At 36.0% G+C, this 26,905-nt stretch overlaps 1 protein-coding gene across 2 annotated transcripts; it reads left to right on the forward strand.

The window, feature by feature from the left end:
- The first annotated feature begins 2,029 nt into the window (after positions 1–2,029).
- Positions 2,030–20,209, forward strand: UTP15 (UTP15 small subunit processome component). 2 transcript variants are annotated; one of them, XM_044657690.1, is made up of 12 exons: positions 2,030–2,158; positions 2,611–2,703; positions 2,821–3,005; positions 5,435–5,613; positions 7,205–7,330; positions 8,992–9,127; positions 14,888–14,972; positions 17,453–17,602; positions 18,232–18,333; positions 18,510–18,643; positions 19,279–19,337; positions 19,735–20,209. In XM_044657690.1, the coding sequence occupies exons 1-12, from the start codon at positions 2,069–2,071 to the stop codon at positions 19,962–19,964; spliced, it is 1,569 nt and encodes a 522-aa protein (XP_044513625.1). In that variant the 5' UTR covers positions 2,030–2,068; the 3' UTR covers positions 19,965–20,209. The 2 variants fall into 2 exon arrangements, with proteins under 2 accessions (XP_044513625.1, XP_044513626.1); XM_044657691.1 differs by having other exon boundaries at positions 2,668–2,703.
- Positions 20,210–26,905: the final 6,696 nt, after the last annotated feature.

The following is a 26,905-nucleotide window of genomic DNA, read 5'->3' on the forward strand; positions in this document are numbered from 1 at the left end:
TCCTGCGACGTCAGTGTTATGTAATGCACCCCTTTCGTAATGGAAAACTTCCGCTTGGACTTAAAGCCTCTCCAGTATTTAACCAGATTTCTCGCACAGTTCCCGATGGTAGAGATGTGAGAGGAGAAAGGATATAAGTATTTTGTCATTAAAAATCCTTTTGTATGCCCTCATTTGCTTTTTTGCCAAAATTAACATTTGATTTCTAAATGAATATTGTGAAGTTCCAATTTGTCTCTCCGTGGAAGAACGTATTTTTCTGAAATTGTGTAATTCCAGAGTTTCATTGATTCGTTTTGACTTCATTAGATTTGTTCAGAAAATGGGATTTATTGAATAAATGATATTTGTTTATACAATAAATTCTCTTCGGTGTTGTTTTGAGTTTTGTCACTTTCTTTGATTAGGCTATACATAATATACTGTTGCCTTTTTATTAAAAAGTAGAGACCCTTCTAAATTACTGTATTCCCTTTATATAATGATTGGTACTGTATACAGGCAGTAACTGATTCTTGGTAATGTAAACTTGGAAGAGAGAAAGTATTTTCCTAATATTCCAACTGAATTTTAATGACCCTTTTGATGTTTTTTTTTTTTTTAAACTCTTACCTTCAGTCTTAGAATCAATACTATGATTGGTTCTAAGGCAGAAGAGTGGTAAGGGCTAGGCAGTGGGGGTTAAGTGATTTGCTCAGAGTCACCCAGCTAGGAAGTGTCTGAGATCACATTTGAACCCAGGACCTTCCATCTCTGGGCCTGGCTCTCAATCCACTGATCCAACCAGCTGCTTTTGGGTTTGTTTTTAAAGGTCACACTTGTGATTTCATTAGTGTAAGGCCTTCCCACATAGGAATCTTCCTTTACCAATGCAAATCTCCCTGCTCTTCAACTTAGACAATTGCTTGGAGATGACACTGAGGTGTTATGTGAAGTCCCAGAGCCAATATGTGTCAGGCCCCATCTCTACATTTTCCATGCTACTTTTCAGATCTTTAAGCTTATGCTTAAAATTTTAAGAAAGAGCCTTCCTAATGTAATATTTTGATGAGGCTCTTTGAAACATTAAGACCTAAATATTCTATGAAGATTCTTCTTTGTTATCTTGGGCAAGTTACTTTTGGTTCCAGTTCTTTCATCTGTAGCTGGGGATAATATAGCACCTACCTCACAAGGTTGTTATGATGATCAAATGAGAAAATGTAAGTTGTAAACCATAAATCATTAGATAAATAAGTTATTATTATTAACTTTTAAAAAATCTTCAGGAACACATTAATTTTGTTGCCTAGGTATCTATTATCTAAATTAATTACTAACACTTGAATCAAATTTTATGGAATATATGCACACCATAGATAGTTGTTACAAGATTTGAACATGAATTAAATGCTATTAGGAACTCTACAAAACTGTTTTAAGAAAGCTAGTATTAGGTGGATAGCAAAGTAATCTTTAAAAATATCCTTCTGTCTAGATTCTGCAATCCTTACACTATATTGTTAGACTATTAAAAAGCAAAATTCCTGGACTGCTTCATTTCAATTTCTTGAAGAAATTCTTTACTGAGTTGTAATTTACTGTTATACCCTCTTTCTTCAGAGAGTTGAAGCATTTAGCTTAACAGCATTTCTATATCTTTAATAAAATAATGTTGGAAACTTTGAAACTTTGTGCCTCCTTTACAAATGATTATATGTATTTCCTTTTTATAGTAAATACAACTTCTGCTATTTTAGTGTTGTTCTTTTTGCCTTAGCTGCCAGAAGATGTACCCACATTTTTTGTTAGAAGTGTAACCTTCCTAATTCAGGTGCCAGAAAATAATGATGCTACCTTTGGATGGTTCCTTAAGTAGATGACTCACTTTATACTGTTTTATTATGTAAGGTTCCCCAAAGTTTTTTGAAATAGGAGTGGTTCAAATTTAAAATATATATTGATGTACATATGTAAAAATTACGTTTTCCATTTTTTCAGATTCAAGAAAGGGACATCTAAAATACTGAAGGATTCTACTTTAATACTTAAGGATTGCCCTTTTTTGGGTGGTTAGCTGTAAGGAATAATGGCTGGTTATAAGCCTGTTGTTATTCAAACATTTCCCAAACTTGGTGAGAAAATAACTCAAGACACATTGTATTGGAAAAATTACAAGGTAAGCACCTGAGATAATAGAAATTTTGCATTTATGTTCATTTCTTTGATACACAGTTTAATTTTGGTTTGATTTTCTATACCAAATTAGTACAGTCTAAATAAAACTTTGAAAACAACTCAGAAACTAATTTAGAAGATGACGAGAATTGGGCTTTAGCTTTGGTTTGGTTGTTCTTATTTCTAAATACTTTGTGTCAGAATTGTTTAATGAGAAATTTCTATAATTCTAACCTTGCTTGTTAAACTTTAGAGCCTCTTTCTTTGCCTTTCCACATATCATAAGACATTAATGATTTTTAAAAATTGGCTTTTGTTCAGTCTTCAGATTTCCTCGTAAGATGAAACATAAAGGAAATAAAAAAATTCTTAGAAATTATTTGTAGGGAATGTATATAGATGTTAATCTACTAATGTTAAAAGTATGCTAACATGACATTGTTTTTCATTTAGACTCCTGTTCAGATAAAGGAGTTTGGTGCAGTAACAAAAATAGACTTTTCTCCAGAGCCTCCCTATAATTATGCTGTCACAGCTTCTTCAAGGGTAAGACTTGATATCAAGTATGGTTTTATGTGGTTTATCTTTAACTTTTGATTCATGAACTCATTGGTGAAAAAAATTCATCAAACTCTTTTGGTGTATCTTTGTCATTTGCTATAGATTCATATTTATGGTCGATACTCCCAAGAACCAATAAAAACCTTTTCCCGCTTCAAGGATACTGCGTACTGTGCTACCTATCGACAAGATGGTCGACTACTAGTTGCTGGCAGTGAAGATGGTGCTGTCCAACTCTTTGATGTGACTGGAAGGGCACCACTTAGGCAGTTTGATGGCCATTCAAAGTAAGAATTGCAGCTGACTTTTATTGGTACATTTTTTTTCCCCAGCATAATTATTTTGTTGATCTAGCCTCTCAGAAACTGATGGGTACCGTCTTGGAAGTTTAGGTATTATAAATGTAAAAGCCCCAGTACCATATTTTGAGAGTATCTTGGGAGCAGTTTGGACTTTTGAGGAGGCATTTGGAAGCCTATATTAGTAGGTGGCTATGCATGCCAGTGAAGAATAGCTGGATGGATCTTTATTATAAGTCAAGCAAACTGTCAGAACCATTTTTCCTTTTTTCTTGGTTCTTTGAACTTCTTGATAATTATTTCATCTGAGAATTGCACTAATTTTATTAAAATTGCTTATGACTGAAATGCTGATTTAAAAGAGAAGTTTGTTCTTCATGGTATTTCCCAAGATAGATCTGTTATTTGACAGTAATTCAACAAGCACATACTCTATCAGGCCTCAAACCCATCAGTGACTGGGTGGAGTGTCTAACTCACACCTGGGAAGACTTCCCCTGGCAGAATGGGCAGGTGTGCAGTTTGTTCCAATGGCCATGAAGGTGTCTAAAGCAGACACTGTGGTTAGACATTGAAGATGTCAAGGCCATGCATTGCATCCTGGGCCATCACCAGTCATCCCAACTTTTGTCTTGCCTCTGGACTTGATGGCACTGAAAGACAGAGTGAGACTGACAATTTTGTACATCTCTGCCTCACTTAAATACAGTCCTCTTCCAAAATGGAGGATTAATAGCAACTGTGTCTGATGTGTATTTTTTTTTTAAAACCCTTACCTTCTGTCTTGGAGTCAATACTGTGTATTGGCTCCAAGGCAGAAGAGTGTTAAGGGCTAGGCAGTGGGAGTTAAGTGACTTGCCCAGGGTCACACAGCTAGGAAGTATCTGAGGCCAGATTTGAACCCAGGACCTCCCGTCTCTAGGTCTGGCTCTCAATCTACTGAGCTACCCAGCTGCCCCCTGTCTGTTGTGTATTGACCACTGTTAGGTGTCAAGGGGGATAGAGTCAAATAAGACTTGGTCTCTGCCCTTATGGGGTTGTCAGTTTAGTAGATGGATAACATGTGCAAACAGATGATTTAAATGCATTAATGAAATTATGCCTGATTGAAATCATACACATGATTGAAAAATCCAAACAAAGATCTATGTGAGCCCTGAAGAGGAAAGTTGTTACTTAATGTGAAGACTTAATCTTGCTAGAGAGGGTAGCATCCATATTTACTGTGGGAATAGAGAAGAGTATAGTCAGAAGGAGAATGTGGACATTGGAGGCACAGAGAATATTATCTGTACAGAATCAGGAAGGTTCAAAGGAGAATAACCCAAGTTAAAATAGAAAGGGCAAAGAGAGAAGGAATAGGAGAGGACAAGAAGAGTAGGCTGGTAACTAATGATGAAGGGCTTTGAATGCCTGGAAAAAAGAAGTATAAACTGTTTTTATTCATTATCTAGGAAAAGGGAGCAAATAAAGTGTTTTGGACCTAACCTTCATAGAAGAAAATTATTCTAGCAGTGACTTGAAGTCTGAATTACAGTGAGGAGAGTGCTCACATATTGAGGGTGCTGTTGCAATAATCTAGATAGGTGATTGCTAATGAAATAAATATTTGAGATTAAGTTAATTTAATAGACCCCAAGGTAAAGATATTGCATTGAAAAACACCTGAGATACCCTTTTCTATTACATTTGCTAAAGTCCATAGAGGTACAGAAGTATTTGTTATTTTCTCAATTTTTCAGACTCCTTCCACACTGTGTGGTTAGGTGACAATCCATCTCTGCCCAAACATATAGTTGGTCCTGAGACATGAGGCAGATAGAAAGTGTCAGAGGCAGAACTTGGACCTAGGTTTTCCTGACATCAAGTCCAGCACACTAGGCATTTATTTATCATGCTATCTCTGGGTGGAAATGTAAGCGTATCATAAGGCAGCAGGGCCCCTACAGATCTATACTTCTACTTCACCAAAAATCTCAAATATTTCATGAAGCTTTGGCTGAACTTCTTAGACTTTACATATTCCTTTTTTTATAGGCTATTCATGTCAGCATCTTTCCTCTTAATTAGATTGTAAACTTGCCATGTAGGTCTGCATTGTTTCTTTCTTTGTATACAAATTCCTAGCACCGTGTCTTGCAAGCGCTTAAGTGCTTAATAAGTGTTTTTTGAACTGAATTAAGCTATTAGTATACTAATATCGATTCATTATCTCTTGTTTTATGACAGTTTAGTTATGACATGGAAATTTAAAATATCCAAACTGAATTGGGTCAAATAGGCATCTAAACAATCTTCACTTTTCCTCAGTCCTCTTGACCCCACAGTCATCTACTCAAGCTTTTCACTGTTTTTAATAGAGTGCAATTGACCACGGTCTGTCATAATCTTATGCTTTACCATTTCTTATCATTCAGAGCTGTTCACGTGGTAGATTTTACAGCTGATAAATATCGCATACTCTCCGGAGCAGATGATTATACAACTAAGCTATGGGATATCCCGAATGCTACTGAAATTTTGTCCTTTAGTGAGCACACAGATTATGTGAGATGTGGTTGTGCCAGCAAACTTAATGCAGATCTCCTTGTAACAGGTTAGTTTAAATCCTTTTTTTCTGACGGGAGTATGTTTTTTTCTATTTTTTTGGGAGGAGGGGGTTAATTTTCTATTTCATATTGGAATTAGCTTTATTTCCTCTCCTTTTTGCATATTATCCTTTGTTTTTTTCCCCTCTACAATATTATTTGCTTTGCAGCCAATGTGGTACAGAGGAAAGTGTCCTGACTTTGGAACATGTGTTCACATTCTACTTCTGGTACTTCCTACCTGTGTGACCTTGAGCAAATAAATTGCTTAGCCTCCATGGGTTTTAGTTTCTTCATCTGTAAGTTGAGGAAATTTATTGATGGTTGGGCACTGAGGTCCCTTGTGGGCAAAGGTTTTTAGTAAACTTAAGTATGTATATGTGAGTAACAAACTTGCTTTCAAAATTCTCAAGTCTTTTTTCCTTTGCTGTGCCCCTTGCAAATTCAGTTGATGTATTTTATTTTGAAATATCAGTCACTTCCTAATGAATAGCTCTGTTTCTCCATGGTACTTTGCTATTTTTTTTTTACCCTTACCTTCTGCCTCAATATTATAATTAATTGTAGAACTAAAATTAATATTAAGAAAAGTGGAAAGGGCTAGGCAATTGGGATTACATGACTTGCCCAGGGTCATAGTTTGGAAGCCAGATTTTAACCCAGGTCATCCTGACTCCAAGCCTGGCTCTCTACCAACTGTGCTACCTAGCTGCACCAGTACCTTGCTATTAAAACAAGACTACCTAAGGCCAAGCACTCTTTGTACCATTTTGCATTTTTGTAGTTTACTCATCTTTAATAGAAAGGAAGGGCTTGTGAGGGGCAGCTGGGTAGCTCAGTGGATTGAGAGTCAGGCCTAGAGACGGGAGGTCCTAGGTTCAAATCTGGCCTCAGATACTTCCCAGCTGTGTGACCCTGGGCAAGTCACTTGACCCCCATTGCCCACCCTTACCACTCTTCCACCTAAGAGCCAATACACAGAAGTTAAGGGCTAAATTTTAAAAAAAAGAAAGAAAGGAAGGGAGGGAGGAAGGGCTTGTCCTCTAATTTCAGGCAGACTTAATTGAGTTTATCAGTCCTCGAGGCTTCAGTGGTAGTTAAGGGTCAAAGATGAGTTACATTTTCAGGTTACAGTTTTGTGACTGCCTCTAACCAGGGTTTCACACCTTCAGCTGTTCAGCAAACTGATGTAGGCTTTGAAAGCAGGAATGATGTAAAACATAATGCATGCACATATGTTGAACATGAGTATTTCAGAATTGGATGGGATGGCAGAGATTATCTCATGCAATTCTTACTGGATAGATGAGGAAAGAGAGACTCAGAGTGGGTAAGGGACTAGGTCCCAGGCCACCTGGACAGTAGTGAACAGGCCTAAGATTTGAACTCAGACTTTCCGATTCCAGAGCCTCCTTTTCCACTGTGCTGCCCTGTCTTCAGTGCATGCTAATGCTCAGCTTTGACACACAGACACTCTTGGGGATTCTTTCAACCATTAGTCCATGCCTTTGACCTTTGCCTGAGGTTTCCCTTTGTGAGAAAAGTTGTTTGTTTTAAAAATAATAGCCAGTTTCATAAAAGCATAAATTGGTGTTTTAGGTTCATATGACCATACTGTAAAAATGTTTGATGCTCGAGTGAAGAAAAGTGTGCTGACTGTGGAGCATGGACAGCCTGTGGAGAGTGTTCTGCTCTTTCCATCTGGAGGCCTTCTAGTGTCTGCAGGTATCAGTTTTTTTATTTTAAAAAAAGAAAGAAAAAATGTTTACTATTGGTCTCTCATATGCCTGTTCCGTTTTGAATTGTACATGATCATTTACTAGACAGCATGTTTCCTTATTTTATTTGAGTAATTTGTCATTGTATAACTTCATCATGTATCTGAAAATATCTCTCAGATAGTTGGAGTAGAGAATTGAACAGATGTTAAAGTAACACGAAAGGATTTTATAAACAAACTATCATTATTGTCATTATCCAAGAAAGAGTTATTCTTGACCTTAAATTTTGAATTAAATGTGTGAAACTTTATAAAAATCATTAGTTAAATTTAAGAAGGAAAAATGTGTCTGTGCTTTGGTGACTTTCCCCAGATCTGAAGGGCTTTGGTAGATTTTTGGTCAGAACCAGAGTTATGGTCATCTCCAGCTTAATGACCTAGGAGAGCCTGGGAAGCTTTGAGAAATACAAGTTTCTAAGACACTGGTGTCATTCTGGTTACATTCTACATTGTCTGGGAATAGGTTTGTTTGCTTGTTGTCTTTTGTTTATCCAGCTAAACTTTTCAATGCGATGATGCTAAACTAAGGGCCTTTTTCTGTTTAAGTTAGCAAGTATGTATAGTCCTGAAGTGCTGCATGCTTGTGCACAGTGCATACATATAATGATTGCTTTCCTTAAAGAGAATTCTTCTATTTGATATAATAGAACCTAAAAATTAATGCTGTTACTCATTGATAATATTTCACATTTATATGGAAGTTTTACTTTTAACATGACTTATTCACAATGATTGAATTGAATAAGAATTATTCCTTTTTTACAGATGAAAAACTGACCCCCAGAGGGAATGAATGATTTAGTATTATGGAATTTAAAGCAGGGAAGAGCAATGTTAGATAGAACTCTCTCCTTTTACAGGTGGAAAAATGGAAACCCAGGGTAGTTGAATTCTAAAAGTTTCTTAGTTATTAAGTGTCCAAGTTTTCAGATAGCCTGATTCACAGCTCTGGTGTTTTGCCAGTTTCATCGTATGTACATCTCATCCCCTACCTCTTGGGCTAGGTTACTCTCCAAAAAAGAAAATAGACACCCTGAATGTTTTCCCTCTCTTCTCTGTTCTGAGGATAAATACTTGAAATTAAGATTTCTAGAGAAGGTTTCAGGCTGTCTGCTTACTGAAAAAAGAAATCCATATGCAGTCTGGGTTGTGTTATATATAAATGGCTATGGTCATAATTTAATGAAGTATTTTTCCTTAAGTTAATAGTATTTCACAGTTTTCTTAAGCACATAAAATGTTTATCAACACAAACAGAAGTTCTTGTTATGAAATGCATGGTTTCTTAAGCTTATGGTTTGTTTTTTTTTTTAAACCCTTACCTTCTGTCTTAGAGTCAATACTGAGTATTGGCTCCAAGGCAGAAGAGTGGTAAGGGTAGGCAATGGAGGTCAAGTGACTTGCCCAGGGTCACACGACTGGGAAATGTCTGAGGCCAGCTTATGGTTTTTATAGCACGTTTCAGGTAATTTGTCTTTCAAACAAATGGGCTTTGAAATTGAAGCTCAAGGAAAATATTTCTTTGGATAATGACACTAAGGGTGATTTATGTTTCTAAAACATTTTCTTGTCTCATATTAACATATTTGATTCTCCTTGTTCTTAGGAGGTCGCTATGTTAAGGTCTGGGACATTCTAAAAGGAGGACAATTGCTAGTATCACTGAGAAATCATCACAAAACTGTCACATGCTTATGTCTAAGCAGCTCTGGACAAAGACTACTCTCTGGATCACTAGACAGGTCAGTATCTTAATTTTAGTCAAAGACTTGACTTTGTCTTGAATTAAGAAAAATGTCTGGAGATGGTAAGTCTCAGCTGTTTAATATAAAAGATGTGGTTCTCCCTTCTCCAGGTTGACTTAAGTGATTTATGGGTTAAATCATTTTTTTCTTCTCTGACTTTCTTTTCTCAAAAATCAATTTGTTGTGCAGTAGTAATATTTGAAGTTCATATAGTGAGTACTTTGTAGTTTCCAAAGTGCTTTCTTCACAATGGTTTCATTACCATTTTACAGATGAGGAGCCTGAAGTTTTTAAAGAGATTAAATTTCGACTTGGACCAGATTTTAGTTAAGTAGAAGGCTGTTTGTTACGAGTATGTATTTTATAAAAGTCTTATAATTTAAGCTTTAATAAGATTTAAAAAAAATTAAAACTGCATTGTGACTTCTGATATACTCTTCAAAGGAATATAGTTAGTTTTATGTTTTCCTTTTAATTCTAATTTGCTGAGTTCTTAATTTTTTTTGTTTTGTTTTTCTTGGCTTTTGTTATCTGCAAAAAGTGATTACTTTAACATTGCATTTGCCAAGATTTAATTTAGGATATTTATACTCACAAGTAAAATCACAAATGAATTGGACTGATAATTTACTTTCTTTGGTTTTACCCATATTAGATTTTGGCATTAAAATCTTACTCACCTCATGTAACCTGTTCTGATCTGCATTTTAAGGTGGATTATGTAATAGGAATTGAAAGTTTGAAAAAATTCAGAGAATTTAAAAAATCCACAAAATATACACAGTAGGATCTTACTTTCTTAGCATCTTTCATTCTTATTGGTGACTTTGAAACTTGGTTTACTGTAGCAAGTTGTCTGAGAAAGCCCTTTCTCACCTTATATATTTATTTCTGAGTACTTAGAAAAATGCATAGACCATTCTCATATAAATTTTAGAGGGATGAGAAATTAGGCATGTGGATCCAGAGATTGTTGCTTTCTTGGTGCCACTTTTTAGTTTAGTTTTGTTTAAGTGTAATTTATGGTTTGGAGGTTAGTTTTAAAGAATTTTTGAGATCTCTCAAAAATTGATATTAAGTACCTTTAAAATTATATCTCTTCTTCATTTATTTGGTCAGTCAGACACCCTTTTCAACTCCTTTTTTTAACTTTAAAAATTGTTTAAATTACATGTAGTAACAATTTTTAATAATTGTTACCTGACATTTTGCAATTCACATTTTCTTTCCCTCTGAGCCTACCCTGGCAGTAAGTAGTCTATGGATTATTCTAGTGCTGTTATGCAGTACATATTCCTCATGCTCTGAAAGAAGCACATACATATCACACATACATACATACATACACTCATACACTCACAGAGGAAATAATGCTTTGATCTTCAGTCAGACTCTTAACAGTTTTTTCTTTGACTGTGGGCTAGTATTTTTCATCCTGAGTCCTTGAGTCAACTTCTTTTAGAATGTTTGGGTTTCTTCTCCTGGTATGTTAAGTTATTGCAGTGGGCAGAGTCCAAAAAAGTAATTGCTGTTGTTGATAAGATTAGATCCCTGTAAAAATGAAACATTCAATATGTTGTCTCATTTTCTAGTGTTTTGAATCATTAGCCTCTAGAAGATTTTCCTGATATTTCATTGTGTCATGATGTAGGTGACCCTGGATTTTCAAAGGCTTTGCCAGCAGAGTACATGGTCTTAACAGGTTCCTTCAGGATAGAAAGTACAGTCTCAGCAGCATACTGTTCATTCTTTGAAAACTAGCTTTGATAAGTTTGGAGAGGATCCTAGACCTCCTTCATGGGTGGTGATGAATTCTTTGGCTATTGGAACTCATGAAGCAAAAAAATTTACAAAACAACCATTGGTCCAGTGTGACTCCTTTTTTCTGCATTGACACAGTGGCAGAAAAGGGATCAGAAAGTACTAAGAATCATTTTTTTTTTTAAATCACTTACAAGTATTAACTGTTAGTAGTCTAAAGGTGAAATCCTTGTCTGGAGAGCGCACTGCTGAAAGAACTGAATCACATTAATCTTGACATTTTCAGTAGTTTCAAGGAAACCAGAAGAGCTGAAAAACAATTTAGCAAGAAAACACTTGTTTTTTGCCAAAACAGAGTGATTGCAGCCAAGGGTAACACTGACATAAGATAGAAACTGGTTTGTAAAATCTGAAGAGTGGGATGGTGGAAATGTAGGAGCAACATCATCACATAAGAGAGCAAGGACAGTGCAGGAAAACAAGTTTACAGAAAGCTTGGTGAGAAACCTAGAAGAAGGAGGGTAATAAACAGTTGGAAAATAGAAAAAAAATCTATCAGTATTTTTGTAATAATTTTTTTTTCTCCATCCAGTGGAGTTTTTCACATTTGAACTCTTAACATCATAATCTCCAGGATGCTGAATGAAGGCATAGAAATAACACCTAAGAAAATTGAAATGAATGAACTCAAGTATATATAGAGGAGAGGGGTCCCTGTTGGAGGCAATGCCATTTTGAGGGTGATGAGGAATTAATTTTCAAGGTCCCTAAAAGAGGAGATTATATTAAATCCTTGGGGAAAGTTTCAGATTTTACTGTCCCAAAAAGCAATTAAAAAAAATTTCAGTAACTAAACTTTTGGGTGCTTATTTTCTTTTGTCTGTAATTCAAGAATCTCCTTGATGAAGGAATTATGCAAATGGAACAGGCAGTTTTTGCAAAGATATTCTACAGCAGAATATAATTTAGTAGTCCCAAAGTTGATGGAATGATCTTGCAAGTGCAAGATCCCCCGTTAAATTTTTGTTGACTGTAAGTTTGAAGTAGTAGAACAAAATTTCCTCTTATGAGGAGATAGGTGTGTCTCCTCTGCCCATCTTAGAATCATATAAAACTCAAAGAAAACATTATGCAACCAATTGTCATCTTGAAAGTTTAAAGTTTTGAAAAATAATTGACTAGACCTTTTATGAGGATTGTTCTTTCCAGGAATTCTATATCCTGGCAAAATAGATTTTTTTTTTTAATTCCAGAAAATATTTTTTATTCTTGTAGTTTCCATTTTAACTGAACTTATAACATATTTCTTCTGATACCCCTATCTGCTGATTCTTTGTTTTTGAGGCCTTTTGATATCTCGTATTTTACTGTTGTCCCTCTCCATATTATAGGCCTCAGCAGGGGTTTGCTGTGCTGATGTATGGTTAGCATGAGTAAATATACTGCAGCAATCTTGAGCCTTCCTATAGCATTCCTCTATAGCCTTTTTGCAAGTTTAGTATCTGTGTTTCCTTATTTGTAGGCATTATTTCTTATTAAAGTAATAAATGTAAATTTGCTTGTATTTATGAATTTTTAGATGATGCTGGAGTGTGGATATGAAACATTTTGTTAATTATATCTGTTATTTTATTTAGATATATAAATTGATTTTTAAAACCTATGTTATCTGTTAAAAATCTGGATCATAATTTGGGAAAGACAGTCTGCCTCCTCCAGCATCCAGTGCATGCATTGTGTATAGTTGGTACATCAAAAATGAATGGGGAGTAGCTATGTACCTCTTGGATTTTGACAGGAGGTTGGGGTCTAGAAGCAGCAGGTCCTGGGTTCAGATTTGACCTCAAGATACTTAGTGTGAACACTTACTGTGATTTAGGGCAAGCCACTTAGCCCCCATTGCCTAGCCCTTACTGCTGTAAGGGGGAAAAAGGGGTTTTGGGGTTCAATATATTAAAAGGTGGTTGCCAGGGGAAATCTTCCCAATTTAGGAATAACCTCAAGTCAAAATTGACTTTTATGGAAGTTTATTTACAATTAAGAAGAGAAAGAGGAAATAAGAATCTAACCCAGTAGGTAATTTACTAGATCCTCTAATTAATCCAGGTAGATCTAATTAACCCTCAGCCGAGCGTCAGAGGGCCAGAGGCCCGGAAGTGAATGAAGCAAAAATTCATTCACAGAGTCTATTAAAAGAAGTTTCTTAAGAGAAGTTCAGGAAGATTCAGTCAGTCTTTAAACTCACCTCATGGAATTCAAAGAAGATATTTAAAGCAGTCTCACCAGGGTCTCAGCGTTCCAGCACTCTTCCACGAACCAGAAGAGGTCCGTTACCTTTTCAACCGAAGATCTCTCACTCACTCAACTCCCTCTTTTTAAAGGGGTCAATTATGCGTCACTTCCTGTGCCTTCCCCTAGCCTATGTGTCCAATCACAATAGACTTTTTTCATAGACCACCTAGGGGGCAGTCAGTCTATTCTGATTTGTCACTCACTCTAGCACACGTGGGTTAGGACCTCCCAGAATTTGGAGGTGCTCTCACCTTTGGTGATTAAATCTAAAGATGGGCCCTGTAGACTTAATCTAATTATCACACTGCTCTTTTACCTTGGAATCAATTAATACACAATATTGATTCTAAGATGGAAGGTAAGGGTTAAAAAAAATTTTTTTAATGAATAAATGAATGTGTTATTTTTGAACATTAGTTGACTGTCTTAAAGTGTCTTCACTAAAAATTTTCTGCTTTGCCTTCTCATGAGAGATGAAGGCTTATTTCAACAAATCCTCAATTTATCTTGGAAAACAAAAGAATTAAACTATGTGCTCTTGGAGGTCTTTTAGATTAGGTCTTATAAATCTGGTGACAATTATCTGGTAACAAATTTGGCCAATGTTGATCCTCTCTATGTTCTTGGTAAATTTGATTACTTAATTGGTGCCCAGATCTTGTTTAAGGCTTATTCACATTTCGTAATCATGTTTGTCGAGTTTCTTAAAGTGCTCACATTTAAGACAGGCAAATTGCCAGTGTTGAAGTGACTTAAAAAGAGGGGTGAATTTTTGGATCTTTGCCCAAGTATTCTTTGCACCTACCATGTTGCTCTTGAATTGGAGTGGCTCTGATATGTGCCAGAGGACATGAGGCTAGAAGGAGCAATAGAAAGGCCAAGCTGCACAGCTTCAGTTTGTTGTCTTGCAGTTTGACTCCAGGCAGACTTGTTATATTTAGCTTAGTTTAGATGCTCAGTCAGGCACCACCTACAACAGAATTATCTACTCTTTTGTTTTGCTAATGGCTTTAACCTTGGAAGTGGTCTTGTAATCTAGAGGCATGAAGAAAGTCATTGCATGTAAAAAATGATACTTGTAAGAATTAGGGTGGTCTAGTGAAAAGAAGGCTGGATTTAGAGACAAATGACCCAGATTTTAGTTCTACTTATAGTTCTTATATTTTTCTGGCTGTTACCTTGGGCAAAGCCTCATTTTCCTCATCAATAAAAATGGTTATAATAATGCCTGTGCTGCTTAACTTGTAGAGTTGTTGTGAGGTAAGCACTTTGTAGGTCTTAAACTACAGTGCTATTGTGAGCTATTTTTGCAGCTAAAAAACAGATATAGTCTTGTTACCACAAAGTTATTACTATTAGGAGTACCTTTTGAAAGAGTAGTATTTAAAAGTTAATTAAAACCTTGTTTTATATGACATACAAATAAACACTTAATAAATTTGGGAAGTCTTCCATTATCTAGTTTTACTGCTCTTCTACCTTGGAACCAATCCACAGTATTGGTTCTAAGATTGAAGGTAAGAGTTTTAAAAAAAGTTGGGGGAATTCCATGATGAATCTTTTTATAATTCGCTTCATGTCTTAATTTAGTATTTTAAAATAGGTTCTTAGGCTCTTACTATTTTTTTTTTTAACATTCTGTATTTTATACTTCAGGCTGAAAAGTTCCAAGAAGATATGTAACTAAGTTTCTCTTCTTCTTAGGAAGGTGAAAGTGTACAGTACAACTTCCTACAAGGTAGTGCACAGTTTTGATTATGCAGCATCAATTTTAAGCCTGGCGTTGGCTGTAAGTATCCGTGTAGACTTCCTTTTTGTATGTGTTTATTTCTTAAAATTAACCACTTTAGGCAGATTGGAAAGTGAATTTTTCAGGTTTGTGATTTAGTCTGAAAAATTTCCTCCTTTTTCTCTTGCCTGAAATGTTTGAGATTGTTATCTAGAATATAATATGTTGCATGTAATATATAATGTGTTAATATACATTATATTGTGTATTATATAATGTATAATGTAGAAAGTAAAAAGATATCAGAGGCACAAGCTAAAAGGAGTACATTTTTAAGCATATCTAGTCCAACAAGCATTTAATTAAGTGCTTCTTGTGTATATTTTGGTACTGCTGGATCCTGGGGATGCAAAGACACTAATGAAGCAGCCCCCTTCCCTCAGCTTATAATCTAGTGAGGAGAGAGCACATATATACCAACAGGTATATTATAGAGTAGATGCAAGGTAATTTTGGAGCACAGCCACTAGCAGCTGGGGCATCAGGAAAGTCTTTATGAAGAAAAGGAGATAGTATGAGAAAAGAAGATAGTTGTGACTGGTTAGTTGAATAGAGAGTTAATTAGGGACAAGTGAAAGAATTGCCGCCTTCTAGTAAGGGTTTAGTTGAGATGAAATAAATGTGTAGTAGATCCGGTCAACATAATTATATGACTTCTTGGTAGCACATAAGTAGGAGCAGAAGGGGGTGATGATGGAAATTACACAGGGTTGAAGTCTGGCAGGGCATGAAGTAGCAGTAGTCTAGGGGAACAAGGGATTCAAGAGAGGAAAGGGTAGAATTTCACTGGTTATCTAAAGGGTTGCAATTGGGAAAGGTAGGCAAGCGAAGTCACCTAAGAAGGGGTGAATACCTGGGAAAGTTCTGAGAATGGAACAAGGACAACTCTGGCCTGAGCTATTTTCCTTAAAACAGAGGTTTTGGGCGGAAGTGGCCATAGTGTGAGAAGGTCACGGGCAGAGTGAACTTCCAGGGAGAGGAGGCATCAGTGGCATGGTAGAGAAAGAATGAGAGTCCAGAGAGGAATAAGGCATAGGACAAGAGACAAGTGATGGCATATTAGATAAAGGAATTTCAGAGCCCTTGATTATTATGGAATAGTTGTGGGCAATGGCAAAATCAAGAGTACAACTATCCCTGTGCATAACTGAAGTGGAATGGAGTATTATGGAAGCTGGGTATATTGAGAAACTGGGAGATTAGGAAGGATTCTATAGTCTCCTAGTATGAAGGGTATTGAGGTATTGGTAATTCTTGAGAACTTTTCAAGGTACTACTGAACTTCTAGAGTATAACTTGGACATGGTAGGTAATGACCCATCAGGATCTAGATAGTTGGCTAGAGTATAAACGTTAGAGAAGTTTTGGATGATGGAAGAGGGAGAACCTGGGAGTAGCAGGGGAGCAAAGAGTATTCCAGTTCTTCTAGTACTAGTATGTTAGGGCTTATGAGAACGCGCATCCACCACTGAAAAGGATGTCCAAGGATCCAGTTTCCAACACAAATAGAATATAAAATTCTAAAGGACAAATTGAACTCCTCTAGTACAGAAAATGTAATAAGAACAACAGTAAATACGGTATCTCTTCCTGATGTCAGCATTTTCTCTTCAAATTAAACACATTTTCCCCTCCTATCTAATAAAATTGAGGTCATTTCAGGCTCACTTGTTTATTTAGGGGTACTTCATAGTGTGAGAATTGTAATGCAAAATACATGTGACCTTAGACATGTTCCTGGGGCTCGTTATAATCATCTTTGAAATGAAGGGGTTGTTCATTAGTTGATTAAATAGTCTTTAAGGTGCCTTCCAGCTTTAGACTAATGATCTTATGATCCCTTTAGCAAGACTAGAAAAGTAGAACCACCTCATCAGCCTTTTCTGTCAAAGCCAGCTAGGAGAATTTAGAAAGAAGTGTCAGTAGTCTAGAGATGTAAAAAGGATGTTAACTATTCTTCCAATATGTTGTTAGCTCTGAATGCATACATTTTATAATTTTCTGATGAAGGTTTAGGAATAAATATAATCTATTTACTGTGTGTATTCATCACAACGGTTATGCTGGTATGAAATGAAGATCTTATTTTTTCCTACTTTCTGCTGTCTACTCTGGTAACACAGTTTTTTGATTACGCTAGTACAGTGATGGGCAGACTTTTTAAAGAGGGGACCAAAGGAGAGGAAATGCTCATCTAAGGCAACTCTTTCAAAGTTTCATCGTATTGTATCCTACTCATTGTATTCGTCAGATTAGGAATAATGTTGCCTGGTGGGATAGAACATTTCAGGGGGGCTCCCCCAATCTAGCCCATGGGCCAAAGTTTGCCCATTGCTGCCCTAGGATGTTTCCAGAAATGATCAAGCAATATGATAAGCAGTAAATAACCCTATAAGGGCTTTTTAAGATTAAAGGGGAATATGTTACAGAATAGCATTTTGATTAATCAACACTTATCAACATTTAAAAATTCATTTCAGCGTGAAGATGAAACTATAGTTGTAGGAATGACCAATGGAGTGCTAAATGTTAAACATCGGAAACCTGAAACAAAGAAGGATCCTTTTCCAAGAAGACGAAGGCCTGCATATAGAACCTTTGTTAGGGGGAAAAATTACATGAAAAAACAGGTATTTCAGAAGGAAGAGAATAGAGTAAATCCTTACTTTATTTTAAAAATAAAATGTGCCATTATAGAATGACTAAATCAATTGCTAAAGAAGGTTATTAGGAAGTATCATTTCTTTGAATGATAAAATAAGGATGATAATGGGGATCTGATAAGCAAAAGTACTTTACAAAGTATAAAGAGTATTGATATTAGAAGGTATAACTTAAGTTTGACCTCAGACACTTCTAGATGTATGACCATGGGCAAGTCACTTAATCCTGGTTGCCTAGCCCTTAATTGCTCTTCTGTCTTGGAACCAACACATAGTACTGATTTTAAGACAGAAGGTAAGGGATTTAAAAAAAGTTACAACTTCTTTACAAGTTTATTCATATATTGTTATATATATAATTTATTTTTAACTTTGGAAGTTATAACTTAGAATTCACCTTTTAGGCACTGATTTGATACTTTTCATATACTTTACCTTGTAAGCATAATGGTACTTGTAAAATGAATATTTTAAAGTACCCCAACCCTCCCTTCCCCCCTCTCCATTCAGTGGAAGATGATAATGAAAAAAAAAATTAACTTTCAGAATGAATAGATAGATTTTGATTTTCTCTTGTTAAAAATTTGTCTTTCTAGGATGATGTTTTGGTCAGTAGACCATTAAAGACATACTTACAGACATATGACAGAGATTTGAAAAGCTTTCAGGTTTCCAAGGCTCTTGATCGAGTACTTCAGGTGAGCAACATTGGGGTTTTTTTTTCTCCCTGTAATTGTTTTATTTGGGTTTCTAATTACCATGATTCAAGAACACGGAAAGAAAACCTTTTTAGGTTTCATAATGGTAATGGCTTTGATCTTGGAGTGTACTATATTATCTATGCAAGCTGACTTTCCTCCCCATTTTGTTTTAGCCCAGGTTTAGAGTCAAACAGCCAGAAGTTACAGTTGCTGTCATTCAGGAGTTAAATCGAAGAGGAACTCTCTCAAATGCCCTTGCAGGGAGAGATGAGAAACAACTTAGCATTATTCTTAGTTTCTTGATAAGGTATGTTTCATAGTCTCTAAAACAATAGTCTTTTGAATCTGAAAAGCTTATTTGTAAATTAGAGAAATTATTAAAAGAGAGAGGGACCATGGTGTAATGATAGTAACAGAGAGAGCCAGGAAGTCCTGCATTCAGGTCCTACTCCTGACTTATACTTCCCAGGTGAGCCTTGGACCAGGTCATTTCATCTTTCATTGTTTTGGGCAACTTTAACATTGTAAGCTGCAAAGAGGGGGTCAACCTGCATTGATACAAGGAGTCTCCTTACCTGGGAGTTCTGTATACCAGTAAAATCATAGATATGAGTTCCTCTCCCTTTTAGTAACTCACACTTTTGTACTGTTTTAAGCTTTACAAAATACTTTCCTCCCAACAGTCCCATGAACTTGGTAGTAAAGATATTGATTTCTCTTCTAATCTCTTTAACAAATGAGGAAAATGAAATGAAGAGATTAAACTTTTATTCACCTCAGTCATAGAGCTGAGAAGGGTCAAATCTGGGATTTGAATCCAGCCCAGGCCTTCTGACTTCAAACCAGTTTATTCCAAACTTTTATTTTTATAGAGTAGGTATAACAGAAAGGTGATGATTTCCAAAGTTTTGGTCCTGATAAACAGGTTTTTTTCCTTTATAGACACCTGGCTGAGCCAAGATTTGCCCCTGTTTTAATTAATGTTGCTGAAATGGTTATTGGTAAGTTGTAAACTTTTTTATATATATAAATATATATAGAGAGAGAGCTTATAGTTTAATTTAAGAAGTTTAGTAGACATAGTTTTAAAAATGCTAAAATTGAATTTAAAATTCAGTTCACATTGCTTACCAGCTAAAATTTATCATAATAACTGACATTTATATGTAGCACTTTTATTAAAATTGCTTTCATATATTATTTGATCTCTTGTAAGCGAGATGGCCAATTATTTCTGTGCTTATGCCTTCATACAAAAGAACAAAGTAACTATTAAAAAAATAGCAAAATAAAATGATTTCTTGCCATATACTTCAGTGCAGATTCTATTGTTTACAAATATATTTCTCCCTTTATAGCAGAAAGGAATCTCTAGTGAATGTTTTTTTTCCCCCCTAGATATATACCTACCTGTGATTGGACAGTCACCAGTAATTGATAAACAGTTTTTGGTGCTTCAAGAGCTTGTAGAAAAAGAGATTAGTTACCAAGGACAACTATTAGAAGCTTTGGGGATGATGGACATGCTTTTTGCTACCATGATAAGAAAAGAAAGCACTTCTGTTTTCGACAAATCCAATGGTGTTTCCAGGGAACAGGAACAAGATCCAAGCAGTGTATCTGTTTGATGCCTTGGTTGGTGAATGAAAGCAAACTTTAAGTGAACTTTGGCCTATTCAGTATTGGAAAGGGTGTCTGTCTGGTGAGTGACTCCCTGTGGATAACTTCATATGAGAAGTTCATTGAAATGTGTTTTTTCAAAAGAGACTGAACTAGTAATGTTTGGAAAAGAAATATCTCCTTACAGTGTGTTTTTTGATGAAACAATTTTGTTTCTATATTTTGAGTAATTTTATAAAATCTTCAGATTGGAGGATGGTTTTGCTTGTCTGACTCTTACTATGTTGGGCACAGTCCACTTTCAGTTTTCTTAGATGACCTGATGCTTTGATGCAGCAAATATTCTACATCAGAATCAGGGTGGGGGAGAAGCATTCAGAGGATATGTTTGTGTTCGGAAGGAGGAGCCCCCGGACAGTGCCTCCATTCTGGGTCACCTTTCCTAAGACACCAGGATTTTGTACTCAGAAAAACAGATTTGCTAGAGAAGGTACTTGGCATTCTCAGTCCCCTGCCAAACTAGCTATCCTATGTTAGCTAAGGGTGGAATCATAGCTTTCCTGGGACGTTGGGTTCTACACCAGGTTTGCCTGAGGATGGAGAAAGTAGTTTGCTCTTTGCTGACCCACTTGAATGTATTAACATTCAATGGCTAGAATGATTATTTTTGTATGTGAATCTTTTATTAATTTTTTAGGCAAGAAAATAACCAGAATCCTCAGTGTATAGTTAGGAAGTACTCACATCAGATTTGGGGTCTATCTGATGCCTGGGCCTGGCTTTTCTTTATTATTAGAGAATATCTTTTGATATTCCTATTTTTTTTAAACCCCTTACCTTCTGTCTTGGAATCAGTTCTGGGTATTGGTTCTAAGGCAGAAGAGTGGTAAGGGCTAGGCAGTGGGGGTTAAATAACTTACCCAGAGTCATACAGCTAGGAAGTGTCTGAGGTCAGATTTGAATCCAGGACCTGCCATCTCTAGGCCTGGCTCTCAATCCACTGAGCCACCTCACTTCCTCTGCTGGAGTCTTTGCTTGCTTCTAACATCTCAAGAGTGCCAGGAAGAAGCTGTCCAACTGTCATCATCCCCTGCCCTTGTCATATGAAGCCCATCTTATCATATGATTCTTTAATCTTATCTTTTATTCTGTTCTTCTTTTGGCATGTAGTGTAGCCTATTCAATCTAGAATTTATCTTTCTGCTGCCCTTCATGAGATAATAATTTTTAATTCTTTAGAGGCTTGCATTCTGTGTCTTGGCTGCCATATAGTAATAATAGTATTAAAAACTAAGGGTCTGAGATTAAAGAAAGAGGAAAACCTTATAGTACACAAATACTTATAGGAGTTCTTTTCATAGAAGCCCCAAATTGGAAACTAAGGGGCTTATCCTGCTGGGTATTAACTAAACACAAGCCTGAAGTATAAGAATGACAAAATGGAAAGTTTCAGAGGAAACTGTGAAAGATGATCTAAGAACTGATGCAAAGTAAAGTGAGTAGAACTGGGAGAAAAATTTATATGATGACAATAACAGAAAAATAACTTTGAAAGATCTAAAAATGATCAATTCAATGAGAAATCAAATCTTTTTTTTTTTTTAAACCCTTAACTTCTGTGTATTGGCTCCTAGGTGGAAGAGTGGTAAGGGTGGGCAATGGGGGTCAAGTGACTTGCCCAGGGTCACACAGCTGGGAGGTGTCTGAGGCTGGATTTGAACCTAGGACCTCCCATCTCTAGGCCTGGCTCTCAATCTACTGAGCTACCCAGCTGCCCTGAAAAATCGAATCTTGAAGACTGAAACCACCTGCTGGAGAGAAATTTCCATTGACTTATAATGCAGAAACAAGTGTACGTTTTGGAACATGGCCAATATGGGAATTTGTTTTACTAAATTATGCATATTTATAATGAGTTTTTCTTTTTGCTTAATTATGGGGATTGGGACAGTGGGAGGAAAAGATTATGATTATTTTTTTAAATAGGAAAACAAAACAATGGAACTTTGCTTTCTTGGGAATCTTAGGCTCATGAAAGAAATCACTAAATTTCCCAAAGGTAATTCAGCCCCCCTTTTTCTTTTTGTTTAACTCTAGATCCAATTCATTAGCCATCTGTCTCAGATTGTTTACTTGAGTGCTAGATCAATATCCAAATGCATATTGAAATTTAGTGAATACACATTCTTCATCCACTTGGGCCTTCCTATATAGATGATCAGGCCTACATGATGACTGATCTCTCCCAGGAAGCTCAGTAATGTGGGAATTGATATAATCAGAGTGTCATTGGAAAATAGCATCTAGGGGAACTCACCATCCACAGGGGATCCGTCTCCAATATGAATTCTGCGTGATATTTCTTCTATCATAATTGCAAATACCTTTAGCAAGCATGCATCTTGTTTTATGTTTCACCTGATTTCTTTGTATCAGAGAAATAACGGTTATTTCTGTTAAGTTTTTCAAGAAATCTCAGATGATTTTGATACATAAAAGGGAGCCATTTTGTTGAGAAAGTCTTTTTTCTCTCCCAAATCAAATGTTTTTCCATAGCAGTAATTGTGGTGGGATATTTAATTCTCCACATCAGTCAGTTGTGAAATGGTAAAAGACATAGTCAGTTGTCACTTGTAAAAAATTGTTCCCACCAATACTTTCATTGAGAATGCCTTCAACTAGTATATATAACTTAGCAAGATTTTGTATAGAGGTTGGTAGTTATTAATCTGTTGGTCACCTTTTTTTTTTCTTTCTTTCTTTTCTAAGAAAGTCTGAGGTTTTGTTTTAGACCTTTAGCATCTTCCCTTCAGATACCTTGATTATTGATCTGTCAGTGCCCTCCCAATTGTATCTTCTACAATTTTTAGAGGGCAGCTAGATGGTACAGTGAAAAGAGTTCCAGGCCTGGACTCAGGAAAACTCATCTTCTTAAGTTTAAATCCAGCCTCAGACACTTTAGCTGTGTGACCCTGGGCAAATAATTTAATACTAAGCAAAAATAAGTTTACTTATTTAAATCATTCAAGATGAAATTGTTTTCAGTTATGCCAAATATTTTTTCTTCCATTCTTCTTTTTATTAATTCTGTCTTAGCTCTGACAATTTAGACTATACTGAGACTGTTAACTCGAGTATTACCCTTACAATAATAACATCTCCTGTCTGTTCTTTATGCTATTTGTTGCTTGTCGTGTTTAACATATATGTATGTTCTATTTTCTTTTCTGAAATATCAGTGAGTAGTGATCTGAGAAATGGACGTTTTACAGTCTTGGTAGTTACTTTATGAGTCCAAGACTTTGTGAATTCAAGAGTTGGGCATCATTTGGCCTGAGGGAGAAGATTTCCTTAGACTGCTTCTCAGAAGAGAGTCCATACTAAAGCTAATGGACTGTCATCTCCTTGAGGTCTTGGAGATCTGGACTGAGAAATAACTACCATTCCTTTGCTTGAACAAAAGTGAAGTAGATGTGTGAAGCTTCTGTATTTGGATTCTCTCCTTCTTGATCCATATTTTCCCAGACCAAGCCACCTTTAAGTAGATGAGGTACCTTAATTTAATAGACCTTTGAGTTAGGAAAACTTGGAGGCAAGTTTCAAGACAAGACTTTGACAGATAGGTGTGTGACTACACAAGCCATTAGGCAAGTTCTTAGTGCTCAGGACAATCCTCTAGGGCTAAGTTACAGGTGATCTTCAGTGGATAGAATTTATCCATTGAGAATTCTCTATCCCAGTGAAGTCCAGTTCAGGAATTCCCTTTCTTCCTCCCCAAAATATGTATCAAACATTAAAATATTTGTTCAAGTATAGGCCTCACTTGTGGGATATTAGGATGTGGAGCCAAAAAGGTTCTTAAGAGATCTCGTCCAATTCCTTCATTTTGTACAGGAAGAATTGGAAGGACAGAAGTGGTTACACAGTCGCATGGCCAGAATAAAATCCATCTCTTTGGATTTCATTATCCAGAATTCTTTCTATTTATCCCATCTCCTCTCAAACTTCACATAAAATCTGAGGGTGGTCTATAATCAGTGTCATTTTTCAGAGGGTTTCTCTGTTTTCCTTTCAGAGATCTTGTTTTCAATTTAGTCTGATCTGGCCTTTAAAGGAAGCCTATGGCCATTATGCATTTTTTCTGTTTTGCAGATTCACAATTTGTAAATCTCTGAAAGTGGTACATATATTTCAGTAAAGGTCTTCTGTATGGCTCATACATTAGGTCATGTGATATATGGCTTATACAGTATAATAATAGGTATTTTAAAAACTGATTGCTATATGAGAGGTGGCAGGAACATCCCTGGGTAAGCTTGCTGCTAGTGAATACATATGGATGCTCTCAAGGGTATGGGATCAACATGTTTCAAGTTTTTGTTGTTCAGTCATGTCTGACTCTTTGTGACCCCATTTGAGATTTTCTTGGCAAAAATACGTAGTGGTTTGCCATTTCCTTCTCCAGCTTATTTTATAGATGAAGAAACTGAGGCAAATACAGTTAAGCAATTGGCTTAGGATCACACAACTAGTAAATATCTGAGGCCAGATTTTTTTTTTAAACCCTTACCTTCCTTCTTAGAATCAATACTGTGTATTGGTTCCAAGGCAAAAGCGGTAAGGGCAAGAGAATGGTGGTTAAATGATTGGTCCAGGGTCACACAGCTAGGAAGTATCTCAGGCCAGATTTAAACTCAGGACCTCCTGCTCTTAGGCCTGGTTCACAATCCACTGAGTCACCTAACTATTCCCATAAAGTCATTTTAGAACTCAGGAAGATGAGTCTTCTTGACTCCAGGCCTGGCACCCTGTCCACTGCACCACCTAGCTGCTATATGCTTCAAATTAGGGAATGCCTTTTTTTTTTTTTTTAAATTGGACCCATAATTACATTTGTATAGGGAAACTCCCAGGGAGGAAATTCCCTTCACCAAAGCAGATCTGCATCTGGCCTGCTACTTGTCTTAAAGAATTACTTGGAGGCCACTAAGAGGTTATGGATTGTATGTATTACCAGAATATGTCAAGAGCTTAGGTCTTCCAGACTCTGAGGCTAGCTTTCTAACTACTATACTGCTTCTTATTCTTAGGGAGTGTTGTTTTAAAGTATTACTATTTATCCAAAACAATTTCTATTTGACCTAAAACATTTTGGTGCATTCTGAACTGTATAAAGAACTATTAATTTGTCAAAAGCAGTAAAAAAAATGAAGTGGGATATTTTTTATAAAAGTACAGGTAGAATTTCACATATAACTTTTGTGCCAATCAAAGATTTTTGCCCTCTCTAAAATGAGAAAATTTTCTTTCCACTGTAGCATATTTTCTAGATCCCTAGTGTACACATTAACTATATCTCATCAGCCAACTTTAATGGGGATTGTCTCCTGAATAAACACCCCAAACTAGAGGAAATTCCAGGAACGTCAGAAAAGATTTTGCTCATTAAAATAGTAGTTTCAAACCATCTGATTCATCTTTTTGTATGTGTGAGGCTCGAGTAACTTCTAAGCAATCTGGATGTACAAAAGGAAACGGCTACATAAAAACAGAATTCCTCTGACAATGTTAGGTGAATTCCAAGTCTGCTGGGCAAAATATCTGTTCCCTTGACAATTGAATGGAATTTCTCCTACATGTTAAACAGGAAGAAATTGAAACATGGAGAGACAGAAAAAAAAAAAAAGTTTGTGTGTGTTATCTTTATCTTGTTACCTTTTTAGGTTAAATATAACTTAGACATAACAAGCATCCTCTCTTTCTGAATAGGGTCATTCCTTGGCCATTAGGCTAAGATATTAATTTTTTTAACAGTTAAATAACAATTAAGAGATATAAGTTTTTTAATCACTTAATAATTAAATACTTTTTATTTTATTTTAAATTACATTTTATTTTAAATTTTATCTGTTTTAATTTTTAATTATCACAATAAATAATTTAATTTGAAAATTGGTTTAAAAATGAAAATAGCTATTTTTCTGAAATAGACCTATGTCCCTATGTTGAATGTATGAAGTATAGGAAAGAAATTTAACCTAAAAGATGTAGAATATTCAAAATAAGACTTGGACTCTGGATGGGTCAAGTCACAGCTGAGTGCCACTTTTTAGGAAGTGTAGGGATCATATGGATCAGTGGTTCCCAAACTTTTTTGGCCTACTGCCCCCTTTCCAGAAAAAATATTACTTAGTGCCCCCTGGAAATTAATTTTTGTTTAAATTTTAATAGCAATTAATAGCAAAGATATATGTATTAATGTTTCTATCTTTTTTGTAAAATATAGTAAAGATCAAACCCGGCCTCAGCCACTTCCCAGCTGTGTGACCCTGGGCAAGTCACTTGACCCCCATTGCCCACTCTTACCAATCTTCCACCTATGAGACAATACACCAAAGTACAAGGGTTAAAAAATATATATATATATAGTAAAGAAAGGTGTAAGTTAGAAACATTGAACTCAGAATAGAATGTAATACAAAAAAAGTTAAAACATTTGAAATCATCTTAATGAGAAGAATGAACCTGGTGTGCTACTACCAATTTAGTAATCCTCGGCTCTGTTTTCGTCAGCAGTAATCTTAAATCACCATGATTGACTTTTTGCAATTGGTTTCTTTTGTGTTAATAAATTGGTTACTGCAGCACCCACCAGGGGGCGGTGGCACCCACTTTGGGAATCACTGATCTGGATGATCATGGGACTGCATCCATCTGCTGAAGGTGTCTAATGCTTTAATACTTTATGAAACAGCTAGGTGTCTCAGTGGATAGAGAGCTAGATCTAGAGACAGGAAATTCAGATTTGGCCTCAGTCACTTCCCTAGCTGTGTGACCAGGGGAAAGCCACTTAACCCCAATTGCCTAGCTTTTATTTCCTCTTCTGCCTTGGAACCAATAGATAGTATTGATTTTAAGACAGAAGGAAAGGATTCAGTTTTTTAAAAAT

Source organism: Gracilinanus agilis, chromosome 1 (assembly GCF_016433145.1).
Source record: "Gracilinanus agilis isolate LMUSP501 chromosome 1, AgileGrace, whole genome shotgun sequence".
Classification (NCBI taxonomy): domain Eukaryota; kingdom Metazoa; phylum Chordata; class Mammalia; order Didelphimorphia; family Didelphidae; genus Gracilinanus; species Gracilinanus agilis.

Coding starts and splice junctions, on each gene's coding strand:
- UTP15 (XM_044657690.1), top strand. CDS start 2,069: ATGGCTGGTTATAAGCCTGTTGTTATTCAAACATTTCCCAAACTTGGT. Junction 2,159..2,610: donor TGTATTGGAAAAATTACAAG/GTAAGCACCTGA, acceptor TTTTTCATTTAG/ACTCCTGTTCAGATAAAGGA. Junction 9,128..14,887: donor CTCTCTGGATCACTAGACAG/GTCAGTATCTTA, acceptor TCTTCTTCTTAG/GAAGGTGAAAGTGTACAGTA.